We start from the raw sequence: 21,635 nt of genomic DNA on the forward strand, positions 1-21,635 counted from the left end.
TTCAAAGGAGAATGTTGGTGCTAAAGATGTGTAACCAGATAATATAGAGAATGTGTTGATTGGTTAGTAGTATGGAGGCCTGATTTAGTGCTGCTGAATAACGGTGACTCTGTGTGAAGTGACAGATGGGAAACTCTCATGCAGAGAATGGTCTCTGGAGTTATTTTCACCCTTGCTCTCTTAAACTTGATGCTGCTATAAATCCCCTCTCTCTCTCTCTCTCTCTCTCTCTCTCTCTCTCTCTCTCTCTCTGTCTCTCTCTCTCTCTCTCTCTCTCTCTCTCTCTATCTCTATCTCTCTGCTCAAATACAAGAAAAACAAAGGAATTATTGTACATATTTTACATAACAATTTAATTTTAAAAATGTCTCTCTGGAGTTTATATTCAAATACAGTGTATGCAAAGACAAAAAAAAAAAATTTTAAAAAGAGAAACTTACACAGGGACACCACACAAAGCCAAGGAGTCCAGTGGCTTTGAAACAGGTCAGCTAACATTTACTGTAACGAACTTTCACGTCACATGATCCTGCGCCACGTTGCTCTAAATTTCTCAGCGTACTGAAGCCCCCTCTCCAATCAGGTCACTGGCTGAGCAACTATTTTTTATCTCATGATTTTTAATCAGTTGAATTTAGAATTGTAGTTTTCAGTTTTATGCACATTCACTGTTTTTTAGTAAATCTATTGATAATCCTTTCTTGAAACAATCCTTTGGAGATTAATTTTGCTCAAATACAGAGTTTTTAACCTAATAGGAGGCTCTGAATGTTATCCTTTTCCTAAACACTATAATGTGTCTTAACTGTGTTATCCAGTGGATGTTTCTAAAGACATCAATTTTTCTAATTCCTTAAAGGCAGAATGTGCAGGATTTGTTGGTCAAGTTTGGCCCCTCCCCCCTATCTTAACAACCCTAGAAACATCCTATCACAAGCCAATTCAGCTAGCCGTTGGAGTCTACCTGTTCAAGAGAAAACAGGTCAACTCTGCATCGCTCTTCATCCCCACCTTCGCTAAAGGGTGAAAGCCAGCTTCAGATTCACTCTCACCGTGCAATGATTTGGTTTTTTCAGAGCTCCATCCGACATTTCCTCTTGGATGCCTGCTTACAATCCAGCATCTAACCCTAACGCTTTTAGAGTCCCAACCTCCCACGCTGCACGTCGTCATAGGGGCTACACACCCACTGCCCAAAGGTTGACACCCTGAGATGTCACCTACACAGCAAAATAAAAAATACGGGCAGAGAGCAGGGTCTCTGCTGATACAGACACCACCACAGACTTTTAGTGAGTCATAAGCGATGATTGTGAGAGATTGTTTTTAGGAAAGTCCTACTCATTGTGCCTTTAAGTAAAATGTACTGATTTAATATTAAAGTACTTTTCCAAACATAGATTTGTCTTCAGGATAATACATTTAGCATATTCATTTATTAATTTCACTAAATGTCATGATATAAAGATTAGGTTTTGGAATATTCTATTTTAGTTTGTCTTGTTGTCACTAAATGAAAAGAGTGAGGAGACTAAAACCAACAATGAATTGTTGTTACTCACAAATACAGTCTAATATGCTGTAATTTATTCTTATGGCTTGGTGGTGTAGGCCTCCATTGTTATTCAAAAACTATTAAAAACACATTAATGAGGCATACCGTTGAACCGGATGCCATGTTTCTTCATTATGATGAACTCAGTTTATTTTCCATCCTGGTGCAGTAAATACTCACTAACATATCAAATGTGCATGCATCCATGGCTGTAAATAGTCCAAACAAATGTACTATTACTGCTGTTTGATTAACTTTTGCTCATAACAACAGTGTCCAGACATTTGAGGTGTTTTAAAGTACTTGTGGAAACGACTGGACTTGGGGCTGAGTGCCACAGACAGACAGATTGCACAGACATTGCAGGTACTGGTCTTTTTCCAAGTTTTTTTTGACAATAAGAAACTCAGAGAATTTAGACCTCCACCAAATCAATAGTCCATTCTTCTATGATACGCACATCTGCAAGGACAACCACTATGTATTATTGGTATATTTCCAAAATTAGTGGAATTATGTCAAAATTCTGCTTGTGCCTAGCTTAAGCCTCATCATCTCAGCTGTGCATTTATTACGTAATTTGACATTGGAAATATTTCACATACTTAACATACACTTGTGGAAAATATTTTTTTTGTTGTCAAAAACAGTTGTTAAGAAAAAAATATAGGTTCATATGGAAGAATAGCATCCACTTTAATTATGATGGTTTGATGCATGAGCCAAGGAATACATGCCTAATACATGTATCCTCCTTGTGATTTAGGTTTGCTCCAAAATGTAGTGAGTTCTTCCCGGGCCCATGTGACAACCTTCCACCGAGTTTCATGAAAATTGGGCCAGTAGTTTTTCTGTAGTCCTGCTGACAAAGAGACAAGCAAACCACCAAACAAAACGAACCAAAAACATAACCTCTCTGGCAGAGGTAATAATGGGTGCTTTACCCTTTAAGTGCTGCTGTGTGCCAATATGTAACATAAGCTTACAGTTGGTTTCGTGAATGCTTGCACATTGCACTTACTTTTGAAGATCAAGCGGCTGCTGTTTGGACATCTGCATAGTAAATCTTAATGTTTCAGGCGTCACCCTCTCTGCCTACTAATTGAGGTGATATGGACATAAAACGAAGCTTTTTCTCTATTAACACCAAAAACAGCACTCTAAAGACCAACAAAACGCATTCACTCTTCATTGATGCAGTGGAATTGTCAACTGCTGTAATTTCCCCTTGGACCTTGAAATAGCAGGCGTTGCCGAAAAGATCTGATCTTACAAATGTACCATTGTGTCAGGAGCTTCTGTCGGGGCTTCTGCCGCTGCTGCTGGGAAATCTGGCCGGTGCCCATATAAGTGATTTGGCACATTGGTCCCGCTTTCCTGATGATATCAGGACAGTGAATTGCTGTGCACCGAGGGGTAGCCAAGTGTCCGTATACAAACTTATTGGGTAAGACAGAGCGTCTGTGTTGTAGACAGTCGGCCAGAAATACCGTGGCAGTGAGCACTCAGAATGACAATGATACCGATGCCCTCTGCAAACCACCAGTTCATGCTGAGGCTGCACTTTAAAATCCACTGAAGTGACAGAAGCAGGGAATTTATTGCTCAGAATAGGTGATTTAAAATATGATGTGACAGGCATCAGTCTCAACCCTTATCACCTTTATAGAATGGATATATTATACTCAGTTTGATCGGTGCTGTTGCCCCGTGTTGGAATGGAATCGAATATCATTCTAACGATCATTAGCTGGTGTCAATGTTGAGTTTGACTTTTCTTTATGTTAACTCTTGCACACACTCCTCTGCCTTGCTGTATAGTCACACCTGGGTGCTGAAGGTTGAGTGCTGTGCTATAAGGACGTGCCAGCTACAGTTTCACAGCGACTGTTGGAATTGAAAGTAAAGACCACTTAGCCACAACCGCCTCTTACATCAAATGACTATTACTGCTGATACAGTGCAGAGAAAAGTTTGGCGTAGATGCCAGTCATCTCAAACTTGTCTGTGTAATCAAATAACAAAAAGAAGTAAAGTACAAAATAATACAACTTGAACACATTCATGAGGCCTGACATTTTTTTTAAAATGACACTTTATTTGGAGGACTGTTGCATAAGACTTTCATGACACCTGTCATAAGCATAAAGGAGTCTTTGTGACTGACTGTTGGTAAGGTAATGTTGTCTTGGTGAATGTAAAGCTGTCATAACAAAGACTTTGACAGGTTATGTTGTCGTGTTTAATGTCAAGTTCTCATAACAAAGACACTGACAGATCACGTTGTCTTGGTTAATGTCAAGTTGGTAAATGTCAAGTTGTCATAACACATACATTTACAGATTGTGGTGTCTTGGTTAATGTCAAGTTGTCACAACAAAGACACTGAGAAGTTATGTTGTCTGTTTCCATAACAAAGATGATGACAGGAAAAGCTGTCTTGGTTAATGTCTTGTCATAACAAGTTGTTATAACAAAGAAATTGACAGGTTATGTTGTCTTGTTAATGTCAAGCTGTACTGTAAAAAGACAGAACTGACCAAATCACTGACATTAGTCATAAACATTCATAAAGACATGGCAGGTGTCATGTCAGTCTTATGCACGCCACTTCAAATTAAGTTTTACCAAAACAAAGAAAAGATTACATGAACTCTGATTTTAGTTCTCATCTAAAACTAGTTTTAATCTTGTGTAAACTTTCCATGTTGCTGCGAGGAGTCTCACTCCTGACTGACAGTTAACACGGCCCCATCTGCAGCTCTGGAAGTTAACATATTCCCTCCTGATGTATTTTGTGTCAACCTCCTTTATGTGCACTAGTATTAGTATTCAGAGTAAAAAGATATAAATTAGTTTTGCTTTCTGTGGGATTCAGCAGTATTGGACTTCAGGGGTATTTGAGTACCTTTTTCACAAAAAGCTGCTGAAAACTGAGGCTAGAATAGATTAAAAGTGGAATTCATTTAAACTCCAGATCTATGGAATCTCTGAGTATTGCCAAGAAGATGTTCCTATTAAAGATGTCCAAGCAAAAAAAAAGGCACTGCATGTATTTCCAAGAAATGTGTTACTGGGGAGTGTCTCTGTATGGAGCGTGTGACTCGGTTATACCTTGTTGTAAGTGAAAAGGGTGGTGGCGAATAACCTTCCCTCCAGTATTTGCCCACTTTCCAGATGGCCAATCCACCACTGAAGCCTGATCACATATTTTGATATAAGTAGATTTCTATTCAAGGTAAATAATTATTATGCCTGTCATGTTGTGACAAACAGCGCTAACTTGTCTAATCAATGAGTTAGAGCAGGGAAGAAGAGATCTCAGCAGGCTATTATATTTTTATATATCTATTGATCCCTGCATGTTGACTTACAGTGATGTGATGTAAACATACAGGAGGAATAAATATGCATCGCTGTCAGTTTGGAGGGGATAATTCCTAGCAATAATTATATAGAGGGAGGAAATAGACCTCCTTTAAAACACAAATTTTAAAACTACTCTCTCCAAAATACCACTTTATATCGCTGCATAGCTCTATAAATAAATACATTTCTGCGAACATATATCTTTGACCAATCCATTTACTTTAATCTGCCTTGCCCAGCAGCCTATTGCTCAGTTAAGCTCTTGTTTTCTGTTCTTAGGTTCAACGTCCTCTTCTGGTCTCTTCACCTCTGCCATGATGTCTGTAACTTAGTGGCTCTTGTGCCCGGTTACTTTGACCGTGTGCCTGGCTCCAGTTCTGGCATGACATCTACACTGTTCCCTGCTAGTGTTCCCCCATATACATATGTCTAAGACTTTCCTAGAGCTAAGGAAGGTGATTTAAATATCTGTAGCTAAGTTACAGTTAGCAGCAGTTATCAGTAACTTTACTGTCCATCAGGAACCTCACCAAGGGAGTTGAGGCAAAGCAGCCGGAGGACATCAGAAGGAAAACCAAAAAACATTTTCTCCAGAAGATATGATCAACAATCAGTGACATAGTTTGTGGTGTATGACTTAGTGCCGTAAAGTATTACGCACCCTCAACCCACCCACTGAATTTACAAAGTACAAAATCAGGGGTAAAAGCTGATGACGGAGGCGCCATTCACCCTATAACAAGTCAGTGTAGCATCAAAATGAATTTGAAATGATTATTTAAATGTAAAATAGTTACATAATGTTGTTTTAAAGGTGCTCTTTTTGTGTAGTATCAGTAAAATTACTGTAATTGTTGTCCTATATAAATGAAAAGCCAGGGAAAGTTGTATTTTAATTTTATTTTATTTTTATTTCATTATAATATAATAACAATAATGTGTAAAACATTTCCTAACCAGCATTCAGAAATACTGGCTAGTGTAGAAGCATGTTCTTTGGGCCTTTTGGGCTTCATGCTAAGCCTTAGCTCTTACTCTGTATGGGTGCGAGATTTCCCCCCAAGGCATGCATGCTCAATGTTAACCTTTTTGCTTCCTCGTGGCGTTTGCTAATATCACACGCCTCTGAAAAGATCCCAGGCTTTAGCATGCTGCCGGCTGTCCTTGCCTGCATTGTTGAAGGGAGCGAAGTGTTCAGATGTGAAGCCTCCACTCCCTCCCCAGGATGGCAACCAGCCACTCCACCGGGCTCTGCACATAATGGCTCCTGGCCTGCTCTGTGGTTGTCTGGAAATGTGATTTTGATGCACTAAACAGTTTGTGTCTGTCATGACTGATTAGCGTCCTTGTTGCGGTTGGTCAGAGGTGCCAAGTCCACAGTGGGAGGCGCAAGCGTGTTCTGTGGTGAGCATGTTAATATATGGGCGTTTGACCCTCAAGCCAAATAACACATCTAGCAGGAAATGCATAACAACAGGATCAGTTATTTAAAGGATGGAAGGGCGAAACTTTTTATGTTGTGAGGACACGAGGATAACACGAGGCTACCTTAAGACAATATAGCTCAAGTTCAAGTGATTCTCGGTTTCCTGTGAGAATAACAAAATAACCTTTCAAGGGAGTCCATTAAACAGCTATTAGTCAAGAAGTAAGTCAGGAAAAAGGAAGACCTATTTTCCTTTCCAGGCCTGCCTACATTAACATTTAACAGGAAGGTGGGTCTGCTCAGTGATCTTCTACTAACTGTTTCCTCCCACTCTGTTTCACCTCCAGCGCAGAGGTTGTACAATTCACCAACCCAATGGCCTTTGTTCCCTCTGTCTTGTAATCAATGCCTTCCTCCACTGTTAAGCACTGGAGTTATTGATGTCTCCACACTGGCTGCACTGGGACGGCTGCCAAGCTGTGTGAGACTCCTGTTCCAGGGTGACTTCTCCTTGTCTGCTATTGGCTGAACTCAAAGGATCATCACAGCCCCCCCTACACGCTTAAGTTTTAGGACCTCAGTGGCAGACAAAATGACACTTTGTCTGGTTCTGCCAAAAATAGCTAACCTCGCAGAGAAAATAGAGTGGATAAATCAAAATGAAAAAAACAAAGCTGGAACAACATTTATTTATGTCAGTTTGGTCAGCAACCAGTTCTGAAATATCAGAATATTCTTGCGTGCATCAACTGCTGGCATCTGGGCAAGAGCATATTTTTAATCCAAAAGACAAAAAAAAAAAGGTCTGAAGTGATGAATGGAAACCAATGGCTGCCTGGAAGGTGGGAAATCATGCTAGACATAAATGAATTCTTTAGAAAGTAGTTGTGATTTTTAGTTAAAGCTGACATTTATAATCTTTTAAATCAAGAAACCGTTAAAGGGATAGTTTGCATTATTTGATGCAGACTGTATCAATAATAGTGAATTACCAACAGTAGTTGCTTGTCAGCATGCCCTCAGTTAGAAGAAGCAGAGAGGAGAACCAGCATGTAGTAAATATATTTTAGTCGCTTAAAAAAGGGCCACCTGAAAAAGTCAACATCATTTTAAAAGTAGGTAATATTTAGAATATTTTCACCACTTTACCTTGCTATCAGACAGCCTTTTTCTGATGGGAATCTGCCAACATATAAACCAACTATCACTCTCTCCAAATCAACCAAGCTCTTTTGATGAAATCAGTAATTTAACCTCACAGAACACAGGAATTGCTGGTTTACACCTGCCTTGATCTGTTTTTTTGTTTCTCTTATTGTGTGAAATTGGTGTTTTAAAAGGACTGTTTATATTCACCAAAATTGATCTTGTGCTACTGTTGCTAGGGTATTTAATGCGAAGCAACTGTGTGGTTAATACACTGACTATTAATAAGTACCTCATACAGCACCATATCAAATAATCTGAATATCCCTTCAATATTTCCATATATTTGGAATGTAAATCTCCATATTTACTGTGGATTGAGACTTATTTTATTGCATATTCTCCTAATGAGAAATGTAGATCAGCACTTGCCAGGTGAATGTGTCCTTGTTGAGGGTGCCAGAAAACACTGGAAACGAGGAATTTCACACCATGTTTGTGTTTTCATTCATCAAAATTAAGCCTGGTCCCAGTTGTTATTATCACACTTAGCTACCTGTAGGTGCATTGGCTAATTTAAACAAACAGCACACTTCCGTACAAGCTTGCACTGGGACTCGACCTCACACTTCTAAACAGGGTGACATCGTGCAGATACAAATTTTAGCTGCTCTATAATGAGATAAAACATGCAAAACCACCCATGGGTGACACAACACATCCATCCTCTGTGTCTTATGCTGCTCTGACTGTGTGTGTGTGTGTGTGTGTGTGTGTACCACAGGGCTCCTCCCCAGGCCGGAGCCTCAGAGCTGGAGGTGATCTCCCAGCAGGTGGAGGAGGACAACCAGTGCGTGGCCCCTGTCCAACTGGTCAGCTTCGCCTACAGGGACTTGCCTCTGGCCGCCCTGGATATCTCCCTCGCTGGATCCCAGCTCATCTCCAACCCAGATGAGGAGGACAACAGAGAGGGGTAAGTCCAATGAATTCTCTCCTGACACCACACATTTTGAACTAAATTCACATTCCTAAAATATTTACTATTTCACATTCATCTCTTCCTTTTATAAAAATTAGATTTTTAACAGAACCTCCTTCTACTCCGTCTATATAATGACATTGTACTAAACTTATATCTGTAGTTAGTAACAACAATTTACAACTATTCAAAGAACATTTCATAGCAAACAGCAGCAGTTTCTTCTTTCTAACTGGGAATTTGGAAATCCCAATTTTCCTGTTTAAATTAAACGCATCATAATGTATTAGAACTGCAAGGAGATAAAGAGGGAGACAAACAAATACAATGCAGATGCTGTCTGTAACCGAGGCTTTAGTATAGACCAGGTCATACACATACACATGCTGCATGGCCAAAAAAGGTTTTTATTTTATGTCAAAATTTCTGTCCATATTTGCACCATCTCTCTCTCTCTTTTTCTCTCTCTCTCTCTCTCTCTCTTTCTGCTGTTAGTCTGCATTACACTTTTCTCCAAAAACATGAGCATGTTCAATGATCTTTTAGTGCGTTCATGCACAACACTGCGATTCTGCCTTTAGTAAGAACTTGTGACTGGTTTGGCTTGTATGAAATAGGTATTCGGGGATGTGAAGGTCACAATTTGGTTCTGAAACTGCATGAAACTGTTTCAGGAAACAAATTAGTAGCATAATCAATCAATGAAGTCTTTTTATAATTAATTTGTGTAATAAAAAGCTCAAAATGTAATTATATATTGATTGATGTTTCTGATGTTTGCCACCACAGTTAAGAAGACCCTAGAAATACGGTGTCTGAGACATTGTCTCAGCTTGTTGCATGAAGTGCTACATCCATAATTAAGGCAGAATTGCAATTACTACAATCTATAATCTACCCTGGCAGAGAAAAGCTCTGCCGTCACTCTCTCCATTGCTCGTTATTGCACATGGTAATTACACCTGGCGTATTGAATCACCCCTCATTTTATATTAGAGTCCGGGAGTTGGGGATATTTGGCGATGAATTTATTAGTGTCACCATGTTAAATGGACAATGTCTCCACTGATGTGTTCATTTCAGCTCAATGACACAGCAATTTCTCGCTACCAGACGGGCTTCTGTTCCTAATGTTGATTTCTGGCAGAAAACAAAGAGTGTTGTTAGCACCATAGCTTTCCTGAAATGTCAGAGCCCCGCGGTGGTGCTGTTTCTGTTCACGAGGCCTGTACGTCCAGGGTTCATGTTGTTTTCTTATCACCATATCGCCGTGCTGCAGGCTGAGTACTCTCAGGACAGGACACGCCCCTCCCAGAGCACCCCTGTAGCAAGTGTCCATGGCTCTCTACTCAGGAAGCGTGACTCACAACCCTTTGGCATGCTGCGATGCTGGCATCCATGCAGAGAAAGTCGACAAACAGCATAAGCTTAATTAGAGCATCCGGCATTTCGCCATCCAAGCCCTGGTGTGTCAGCTGACCATGTCCGGCTGGACTTTGCCCGGTCTGGCCCCGTCCGGGCCGATGGCTCTGTGGGACAGAGGGCAGGGACAGATGGGTCCTGTCCCAAACACCCACTCTTTCATCATACCTTGTATCTTTCTCACTCTGTCTTGCTCACAAAAAGGGCAGAAAACACACACATAGCAATGCCACAGCAGAAGGCAGGATCTGGCAGCCCGGTAAAATTACCATCACAGTGGACGCTCTCATATGGCACCATATGACACCCTGGTCCCCTGGGATTTGGCATCATGCAGTGGAAAACTCGCATGGCGCCAAGACATTTCTCTGAGGGATTTATCAAGTCAACAATGTGAATATTCTTTCTCGTGAAAAGTACGAAGGCGTCCGTTCTGATCAGAGGAACACCGTCTTCAGACCCCAGGGAGGTTGGAGGTGTTCGGCAGATGAGTGAAAACAGTGTGCAAAATGTCACCTGGTGTGAGCGGTACAGTATGAGCTTTTTAGATTGGAATTCCTGATTTTAAGGTCACAAACATTCCAAGACATACCTGTCAGCACAGTTTCAGTTGTTTGGAAGCTCTAGGAAAAAGTAACAGAGGCAGCTCCTCGTCACATGTACCGGCTGCCTTTGTGACTCATGTGTGTAACATCAGAGGAATGACACAAAGGTGGGATGTGTTGAATGCTGCAAGATCTTAAATTAATCAAGACTATCAAAGGCCTGAATTGCTAATTAATAAACCGACTCATTTAAATTACTCTGTTGGTGCTCTATTTTATTTTTCTCTTATTTTTTTTTAGAATATATAGTCGCGACTCCTCTGCAAACTGTAGGCAAACTTTAGCACTTTGTAAACATTTGTGTACAAGAATGTAAACCCTCATTCCCACACTACTGGTGCTGCAGTGGCTTTGTGCTTTGATTTTAGAGATTAGCAGGTCAGTTTGTTTTCTCAAGCTACTATCGTCCATTCCTGAGATGTTTTTATATCATAGTTATGAAATTTAGTTGATGTTTTTCTATCCTGTGGTAGTAGATACATGAGCAGTACTGATTTCAGTTTGATCATTAAAATGACTGTTTGGTTTGTAACATTTATATTGGTCTCTGGTCAGTGCTTTGGTTTGGACCCTGACATAGTGAAAGAAATAGCTTTATACTAATGGTCAGAAATGGGAAAGAAAAGCCTCATTACTTGTGAATTGAGCCTAAATCTTTGGTGAGGCCTTGGTTTTGTTTTGTTCCATATGATTGTGAAAAAAGAGCACAAGAATACACACCAGAGATGCGCATTTAGTCTTGCATGGCAGCTTCTCATGGCTCTTTATCAGGAGACGTGGGCGATTTATGTAGGAGGTGGATGTTCTTGCGGACTACAAGGGGCACACGCAGTACTTGCAGATTCTGTGCAGTGGTGAGTTGGATGGAAATATTAATAGATTTTGGCAACGCCATCTTTTCCAGAACTTGCTGGAAAGTCCAAGTTGGGGGTGGTGTGATTTCAAATCCACCTTTGGTCACTTAATTATTGTCTTTTTGTATTACTAGATTATTTTTGTACTTCTGTCTTTTTAATAGTGCATACTTTTTGGTTGCTAAAGAATTCTATAGCTACTAATTTTCTAGGATGTAAGCCAACGATCATGTGTGTGCCTGCATGTGTGATCAATGGGAAAGGACCTATTGTCTCACATAGTACTGGACTCATCAGTCATATATTTTTTGTGCACATTTATGGCTGTATGCTCAAGGACCTCTTGTGGTTGTAGTGATTTTTTTTTTTTTTTATTGAAAAATTTCAAAAACTATTTTATTGACTCTTAACCAGCCAGTAGGGGGCTAACAACTGCTAGGCTGAAAACAAGGCTTACCTAATCTGTTGCAGGCCACATTTTGGCCTTTTTCATGGCTCAAAAACTGACATCCATCAAAAAGTGTTGTTTCATCTTAACCTGAAGCAACTGCATATTAATTCCATACCTGAAATCTTATGAGCCACTAAAGTCTCACAATATGAGAAGAATAAAGCCCTTATTTTTTTTAACCTTAAAAGCTACATGGATTGTTATACAGAACCATCTGGGAAGTAGTCATTAGACAGTGTTTGGAAAAGGTTAGGCACTTGGCACGTGACTGGATCAACCATCTGTATATCACTTCTAATATTGAAAACATTAAAACACTGAGAACTATGTAGTTTTGAAGTGTGGACTGGTAGATTGTTTTTTATGATTTCTGTGTTTCGATCAGTTACAAACATACCTCTCAGCGACTTTCCAAATCAGCCCAGCAGTTCAGTTCAGCTCACTTAAGTTCCAACAACCCGGTTACAGAAGAAAAAAAATAATACCATCCTGCCCCTGTTTCAGGTGGTTTTCAGGTTGTTGTAGTGTTTGACACTGAGACAGCAGAACAGACACACCTCCAGCGTTTGCTTCTGGCAGTTGTGGAGGAATTACATTAGATGCTTCACCTTTTGTTGTTTGGCGGAGTTTTGCGCTCTAATATATACACCTTCTATTTTTACATTTTTTATGTTTCTATATTTTGACTAAGCTGTAGCCACTTAACCAGTCTTGCAGCAATCCATGGTTAATAGAGGCTTCAAAAAGGTAATCAGCAGGTTTTTAATAGATGTGCGTAATTGGTGTAAGTGACTACAACTGTTTGTGTGTGCAAAACATACACAGATTGAATTTTAAAATATTTTGGTACTTCACTGTGGTTAAAATTTGGAGGCTGTAATAAACTGTGGCAACATAATGCAGTGTGCATCTGTTTCATCTATTTTCATTTGCCTGCATTTCCCAAAAGTTCATTTAGGATGTCACCAATACTTTGTTAATGTAATTTCAGAATAAGTCGCGGATCAGAGCATACTCAGAGGACTTTTTCGAAGAGGCTGTGTATTGCCTTATTTGACACTGCACATGTATTTGCAGTTAAGTTTTGTGGGTCTGAACAAAGGTGCACCGGCATGCTGGTGTGTTGACATTTTCTTGACCTTCTTCTTACTCCTGTCCTGCCTCTCGTCTCTCCTGTCCCCGCCTGAACCTGCTGTGTCTTTGTTGCCCCCGGAGTAAGAGTACAGGTGGGAGCTGCGGTAGATCACATTGGTACTGTATTCTCAGTCATCAAACTGGCCTCCACTGGTCTTGGAGGCTTCTGAGCCTACTTCCATTGCTCACACACCCAGCTCCAGTTCTTCTGATGCTGCTCCCCGCCAGCATTCCCCTTGCATCAAAGCTCCTGTAGTAGTGTAAACACCAGCTTTCTGGACTGCTAGCTGCACAGCTAACTGAGCTAACTAGCTATTGGCAGCCCCATATGCTGGACCCTGTTTATTTGACGTATGAATCCAGCCAATCTTTAATATATTGCACCTCTTATTGTGACCTTCAACCTGGGTAAACTGGGCCCAGGTTCTATACCCTGGGCTGCACAACCTGCATTTGGTCCAGGATATCATCCCAACATCAGCCTGCCGCCCGCAGCAGCAGCAGCAGCAGCAGCAGCATATGCCGTTGATCTCCTGGGGCCACACTGAGAGGTGTGAGGCGCTGCATCAGTGACAGATGGTTCATACGGGTCAACCTGTCGCTTTGACTGTAGGAGAGAGGAGGCGGAGGGGATAAAGAGAAGGATGGAGGGAGGAATGGAGCAGGCGACCCTCCTCCACACTTTCATTCACAAAGCTGTCGGCTAGAGATCACAAGGAAATGGCTCCATTTGATGAATGTCATATCTGTCCATGTTGGACAGTAGTGTGGGATTAACCCTGTGCCATGTTGCATGGTGACAGCCACAGCTGCCGGCTGATACAGTGTCAGTTGAAATGTTGGATATTAGATAAGCTTAAGTGTGCCCAGGCCAGCTTAGATTTATTACATTACTCAATTACTACAGAGTGCTCAGACTTCCCCGGTGAAATAAAGTTCTCTTGCCACTTTTCACTCACTAAAATGCATTAATACAGCAGTATGTCAACATGCACATATTCAAACTTAGGTTGACAATACTCAAGGTTGAAGAAAATGGAATAATTAGAAAAATGTAGACCGCAGAATATAGCACTGAGGGAGCTTGCCAGAGCCTAGTATGAATCTTGGCAGCAGCAATATTTCATGCGGCTTTGGAACGAGAGCCATACTATACCTGTTCTGTGTTGATGGATGTCTGAAAAGAGAGCAGGATTTCTCTTTTTCTTCCCCCCTCTGACTCTATTTCAAACACACAGAGGAACAGTCCTCTCCATCAAATTGTCTCTCTTGCCTGGCACCATGTGCGACACAATAGATGACATTTGAGTGCAGGGTTTGAGGGTTTGTTAATATTCACAGACATGCAAAGTGTGAGATTGCTTTTTAGGCTGAGAGCGAGAGAGATCAAGTGTCCTGGTGAAAACCCATTTATCAGGGACAGCTTGTCTGCTGCTCTGCACATGGAGCCCCATCCATCTCCATTTGCTTAGTATCTGTGGCCCATTTCTCTGGCAAAGACCAGCTCCGAGTCCCCTCTGCTAGGTTGTAACACAGTGTAGGATGCAAGGAATGGAGCAATGATGGCTGATCACACTCGGAAACCAGTGGAAAGGTCTGGTCATATGGGAAAGCTGCATGTATTTTCATAAGGAGATTTTTTTTTAAATGGTTCACTTTATTTTACAGTACACTAATATAAAAAACTATACTTTGTATCAAATTCAAAACTGGAAATAATGTTCTTGATTAGACAATTAAACCTCACCAGACTTTATTTAGGTAATTCAAACAATTCACTTTAGTTTACAGTACAGTTCTCTTGTAATGTGTACCAAATTACCTTCTAAGAAAGTCTACTAAGGGTCTAACAGTGGGAGATAATACAGTATAGTTTACAGTACAGCTCTGTCTAATAAAGGGTCTAATAGATAATAAATATTATTTCTAGTTTTTGTCTAATTTCATACAAATTATGGCTTGCTGTGTCTCATTGCACCAAAAAAAAAACAGTTTACCTATGACCTAAAGGGAGTGCTAAAGCCTGAACTTTTTTTTTACTGGTATCTGTAATTGATTAGGTCTTTTCATTTGATTTGTTAATTTACCGCAAAAGTGTTTGCTAATTCCCCAGGCATGATAGTGGAAGAGATTAATAGCAATGGGACGTGGAAGCTCTACAATGTACAATTGATTACCTATGATAACTTCACTTTATTCAGCATATTTATTGCTTAGCTGGTTTTCCTCTCTCAGGGCTTCTTTGCTTTTTTTGGCTGTGATAACACAGATGACTCAGCAGTGGTTACACAGGAAAAGGTTTAGACGGTTGTTATGTTGGCATTTGTCTTGATTTTCAAACAATGCAGGCCCCACCTGGTAAAAAAATAAAAAGGCATATCATTCTTCTTCACATGTGTAACATAAGTGAAGGAACAATTGTAACACAAAAAGTTTGAACAGCCTGAATGGGATGAAGTCCTCCAACCTCTGCTGTTGAGTAGCCTGCAGGTGCACAGTTGTGGTCCATTTTCCCCTGCCTGAGCCTGCTGAGTTCAGCAGATTGGTGTGAATTGGTTGGAGTTTATACTGGAGGAACCTGAGTCAAGTAGTATCATTTTAAAATGCTGCCAGAGTAGTATCTGACATCACCCCTTACACCCTCAAAGAAGATACGTTCATTTCCCCCAGTGTTCATATATTTCTCACTGACGGCCAAGACATTTGAGACATCTGCCACTCGAAAAAGAACATAGTTTGTTAAAATAATCTATGAAGTCAGTATAAAGTTAGTTAATTTAGATGTTTGTTTTTTTGTTTTTTTTTTATATGGCATATCATTACCTGCAGCACAGTGTCTTACAGTGGGTCCAAAGATAAACATGAGGGCTAACAAGATGATTAAAAGGTTTAAGAAAGGAAACATATATTTTTTCTGACTTTTAGGTATATATTTGCCTGTGTTCAAATCTTGATATTTTTTCCTATTCCAGCATCTCAAAATCATTCAACATGTGATAAAATCTGAGTACAATAGTACACTTTAATTTACTTATTTTTTTTAGGTGGCTAAAATATGGTCTGCTGCTGAACCTGTCCATAGTAGTACACTGCTCAGCTTTCTACACGGGTACTCCTGTAATACACTGACTTTCTATGAGTACCTCATACAACCACACTTGAAATAATCCGAACTATCCCTTTATGAGTCAGTTGCTGCTTCAGTTTTGTGGGGCATGGGCTAAATAGGCTGGAAAACACTGCACAAAAGTGACCAATATGAAAAAGGTTTCTTTCTAAAAATAATTTAAATGTTTTAACCAAAGCATAATTTGCAGGTGTGCTTGAATAAATGAAAGACCTGCCATGCAGGCACAGTCATCTGAGTCTTGGCCATGTGGAGATTTTTTTTTTTCTCTAGATGGCATGATAAATCGTTTTTTGAGGCAAATGTAATTGTGTGGCAGCTGCCACAGGTCTGCACCCTAATGTGCTGGAGTTTTTCACCGAGCAAAGTTGCTCTGTTGTAAATGTGCAATCAAGACATCAATCAAGAGTTCCAATCAATTATTTAGAGGCCTTGCACAGCAGTGCGAGCGACCCTATTTTAGGCCTTCCTTCGCAAACATTTTGAGGGAGAGGTGGGTGTTTGCAGTTGTTCATTGGCTGTTTGTGTGTGTGTGTGTTACGATCAATACCTCTGACGAGTTGATGGAGTCTTTCAGACTCATTACTTGTAAATGAATTTTTCCCTTTGCAGCCCTTCCCTTCCCTCTCACTCCATCGACACACAAACAGAGCACCACCTCTCTGATTTAATTTCCATTTAACTTGTACCTAATGAGTTTACATTGTATTTTATCCTGTCTCAATTACGGCAGACAGTATAATGAAAGAGATGCTCCTTGTGATAGGCTCCCCACCTCACTGAGAGTTACTTAGCTGGGGCTGCAGCCAAAGCTCTGTCCTGTCTGTGTGAATGGGCCCCAGCAGAGCGACCAGACACCTTCCTCTGTGCCAGTCACTCTGCCTGATGTCTTTGTCCGCTCTGTCCTGTCTGCCTGGCCATTCTGCTGCCACGGCCGCTGTACAGCATGCCATCACTTCCATCTCAGGCCACTATTGATCAGTCTCATGATCTAATCCCCTCGCTCTGCGCTGCTGCCGGCCGCACTTCGATCTTCCCTCAGTGTGTTACCACTGCAGCCGCTGGCCTGTTGATGTCTTTATGAACCTGTCCACAATACACTCTGAGGAATAAAGGTGCTAGAATCATAAAGGGTTCTTTTGCTTGTCCCCATAGGAGAGCCTTTTTAGTTCCTGGTAGAACCTTTTATAAAGATTTCGCTTAGAATTCAATCTAGAACCAAACATAAAGGGTTATACCCTGCACCATCTGTAAAAAACTTAACCCAGAACCCCCAATGAGAGGTTTGACACAGAACCCTTTTATGGTGCAAAAGTTCCATTCAGAACCCTCTGTGGGGGTTCTGTCCAGAACTTTTCCACCTTCTAACAAAAAGCCACACAGGGGGTTCTAGTGAGAATGTTTTATTCCAAGGGTTTTATCCAGAACACACTCAGGGGGTCCACAGAGAAACATTTTATATTACAAAGATTTTATCTAGAATCCATCCAGGGGTTCTATCAAGAACCTTTTTTATATTCCAAGGGTATTATCTAGACCTCACCGAGGGGGTTCTACTGGGTTACAAAGAACCCTTGGCAAAGCCTTGGTGAAAGAGTTCTTCAAAGATTTCAACAATCCTTTAGGAACAAGGAAGGGTTAGGAAGGGTTCTTGGTAGAAACTAAGTCATTCAGAAGGATCCCTTTTGGAACCTTTATTTCAAAGAGTGTACATGCTGACATGTATCTCTCATTTCCTCCACACACAGTGCTTGCATCAGTATGTGTGCATGTGATGTTTACTTGTGCACACACACATACACACACACACACACACACACACACACACACACGTGCACGCGTTTGCGTTTGTGACCGACCCTTAAGGTATTACCCGTTCGATCGGCACCTGCAGTGACCCTGAGAGAGAGTGAGGTGATTTTCTTCCTGCGCTCACTCCATCACTGAAGCAGTCTCACTTCCTCATAAATACTTCAGGTCCTCAGCGTTCAAGGTTTAAAGTGATTTCCCTAAAATTAAGTTTCTGAGCTTGGAGTAATCCATCACTGCCATTTACTCTGCTTCCAGACAGGGTTTTTCTTTACAGGTTTATTAAATTAATACCTTTTCTGCCTGGCTTGTGGGAGAGGTCTGAATGAATTATGATTCCACACAGTATGAGTTAAATCATGCTTTTCAGTCCTGAAGGTACGCAAGGTGTCTCCGAGAGTGTGTGTGCTGCTCATTCCATCTTTTAACTAATGGTCCACAAATGTCCGGTGACTGTGTGTTAGGCGTGTCATTAGGTAAATGTGTCTTTTTCTTGGCTCTCCTCCACCGGCAGATGGGGTTTGACATTGCTCCTTGGGAACAAATCGGTGCTGGAGAAAGTCTCCATGGTACCTGCTAATGATACCATTACCCTCCACCACCTCTTTGTCACCCCGGGTGTTGAGCTCCTAATCTGTTGGCATTGGCTGGTACTGAGGGTTGCTGCAGAGGGCCGAGTGCACCGGTTAGCCTCTGGGAGAGCACTGACATAGTGTGGCCGAGCTCCAGCCTCTCTGCTGACCTTGGTGAAGGATGTAGAGAGGATGTGTAGCTGCAACTGCAAAATGACGCCATTCACTAGGATCCCCTCTCTAAATCTAGTTCACTACAATTTAGCTATTATTTTTATAGTGCTGGTCATGATTCCTATTGGTTATGTTAGTATTGAACCCAGCATATTTAAAACAGAGATCTGGGAACACGGAGACATCTTTCAGAGGTGGCTAATGTACGCCCATTCTTTACGCAAGAAGTACAGACAATTGTGTAAAAAACAAAAAAGACTCAGTAGAAGTACTGAATCAATGTCTTTACATAAGTAGAAGTGAAAAAAATACATAGGCTCTGAAATGTACACACATTATAAAAGTAAAAAGTACCTCTCTGAAGGACATTTCTACTATCTTTTTCTGTGCAAAGCTAACTGATCCTCACTTTTTCTCTAAGTATCTGAATCAATATATATGTAAATTCAATGTATGTTTCAGTGTGTTTGAATTAGAAAAAGCAAGTTGTTTTTTATAACAGCAAGATGTTAGGTAACAGACATAAAAGTTGATAAGTGATGTTGGATTGAATATTTTTTGCTCCCCTGACATTTGACTCAATGAGTTTAGTACTATTATTACCAATAGACCCAATTTACAATAAGCCGGAATAATCGTTCAGCTCAATCTGCATCTTTCTCTGTTCTCTCTTTCTCATTCTTCCTCCTCCAGCTCCCCCCCTCTTCCTCTCTGGCTCTCTCTCCAGTTCACTTTTGGATAAGTCCCAATGCCTTTGAACCGGCAGCACCCCACTTCCTCTCTCAGTGTTTGCCTCCTTCATTCTGGACCAAGAGGAGAGGAGAATAAATTGCATCCTCTCTTGTCCTCTGACAGACTTTGCCCGTAGCTTTCCTCCTATGGGGGACAGGTGACAACGGATACCTGCTATTTTCAAAGAAACATACCGGCTTTCTCAGTGTTGCCTTAGAGAAGGGACACACACACATCTTCCTCTCTGCATTGGGCTCTCTAAGAGTACACCTGAGTAGTGTGTTGTGTGTGCGTGTGTGTGTGTGTGTGTGTGTGTGTGTGTGTGTGTGTGTGTGTGTGTGTGTGTGTGTGTGTGGAATGCAGAGCTGTAACAGGAAGGGAAAGCCCAGTGTGCCTCGTGGAGATTTGTCATTATTTATTGACCATAAATCCCTGGGAGTCTCGGCCAGTCACAGTCTCTGATTGGAGGGACTTGAAGGGGAGAGTGGGGATGGATTTAAGGCAGGTCTGACACTCACATCTTCAGGCACAATGTACCTGGACAAGGAGCAAGCACACGAGGGACACCTGCTCACTCCACACTAATGGAAAATATATAGCAGTGTGGAGGAAGAAGCAGTTCATACCACTGGTTCAGCAGTAGCTGCTGAACCAGTGGTATGAATAACAGTGTGTATAGCAGATTCTGGGTAATAAGTTTTATTATTACTAACTCAGATTGCTTCCTCAATCCTTCCAGTGTTATTATAGTTCTCATGCTTGTTTGTTTTTGTCAAATTACAGTGTTGCACTCATCTTGCGCTCCTGCAGAGTTTCTGTAGCCTGCCTGAACTTCCTCAAGTCTTGAGGGGTTTGACAACTCGCTTCAACCATAGATCGTATACTAAATAAGATTTCAGCTTCAAAGTAATATAATAATTAAACATATAATAATTAAAACAAAAACTAACACTAATACTGAAACCAATACAAACTACACTAAACCTAAACATTTTGAAACAGAAACTACACTGAATTGAAAATTAAAATAAAAACAAAACTGTAATTACTCTGATCGAGGGTTGAAAATTGTATGCACGTTCCTTAATCGATCATTGGTAATATTAACGATCAATTAACATAACTTTGCTTATACCAAATGATACCAAATGCTTTTCCCCCCTCAATAAATGTATAGCATATTATCTGACAGCATTACATAGAGTGTGGAACATATAAAGGTGTATAGGTCTATATATCAAGCACATATACTTGAATATCAGATGACATGCAGTGAACACCCATAAAAATCATCTCTGTCATATTTCAGATCTTTATTTGATAGTAGGTCAATTAAATGTTACTTGGATGGATCAGTTTCTTAATGACCAATTAATAATTCGTGGATTAATTGTTATCATCTCTACCCTGATCCCTTCACTTCCATGCTCTCTAAACAACCAGCCGGGCACGCAAGTATGAGAGAATAAACACTGTCATGAACAAATCAGATGAAGCCATTGTCATTCAGTTAAGCAATCATCTTTTTGGCTGCGTGCGGCTGCACCCTCCAGATGGTGCACATGCAGCCCCACTGTCATGCCGAGAGAGCTACATCATGCGGTCAGCCAGCAAGTCAGTCATCCAGAGCTCAAACAAGAGTATAGCGCCAGTGAGCTAACTACCAGCCTGGCTGTTAGCAAAACAGTCGATTAGATGGGCGTTCTGCCAACCAGTCCGGTAGCCTGTTTCCAGTCCTGTCAACCAGTGAAGCTGTGGGGAGAGGAACTGAACACAGGAAATGTTAATCTCTCCAGAGCCACACTTTATTAACTTTAAAGGTAGAATAAGTAGTGTTTGCTTGTTGTAATTACACCAGAGAGATAGTTGATTGTTGAGTCTCATTCCCAGGTTTTAGTTTGATAAAACATCTAATCACAGCAAAATAATTAATATATTAGAAGGTATGAGCACAGGGTGAGGTCTCTACTGATGCAGGCACCACCACGCACTTCTGATGGCCTCTATAGATGTTCTGATACTTCAGTCGTTAAATCTATTAGTGCTATACATATGAATATGTTCTGACAAGACAAATAAAATATTTATATATTAGGGAAGTAACAATACCAAAAATTCAGGGTATGATAATATCACGATAAAAAGTGCACCATATAATTTAAAGATCATAAGTGTACAGCATTTTTTGTTTGTATAAAATTATTTTTTTCCTTTTAACTTAAAATGCCTCTGCTGTCCTTTAATAAAATAAATGTAGCCAGCTATGACCAAAGCATGTGC

General features: G+C 40.7%; 1 protein-coding gene across 2 annotated transcripts in view; it reads left to right on the forward strand.

Moving 5' to 3' along the window:
* Window positions 1-21,635, forward strand: part of tmem266 (transmembrane protein 266) — a 39,672-nt gene that overhangs the window by 5,551 nt on the left and 12,486 nt on the right. For both annotated transcript variants that reach the window (XM_084733541.1, XM_084733542.1), the window contains exon 3: window positions 8,281-8,469. In XM_084733541.1, the coding sequence (XP_084589667.1) occupies window positions 8,281-8,469 (189 nt within the window). The remainder of the gene's footprint in view (window positions 1-8,280; window positions 8,470-21,635) is intronic.

The sequence above is a fragment of the Lutjanus erythropterus genome, chromosome 13, assembly GCF_056507025.1.
Source record: "Lutjanus erythropterus isolate fLutEry1 chromosome 13, fLutEry1.hap2, whole genome shotgun sequence".
Taxonomy (NCBI): domain Eukaryota; kingdom Metazoa; phylum Chordata; class Actinopteri; order Lutjaniformes; family Lutjanidae; genus Lutjanus; species Lutjanus erythropterus.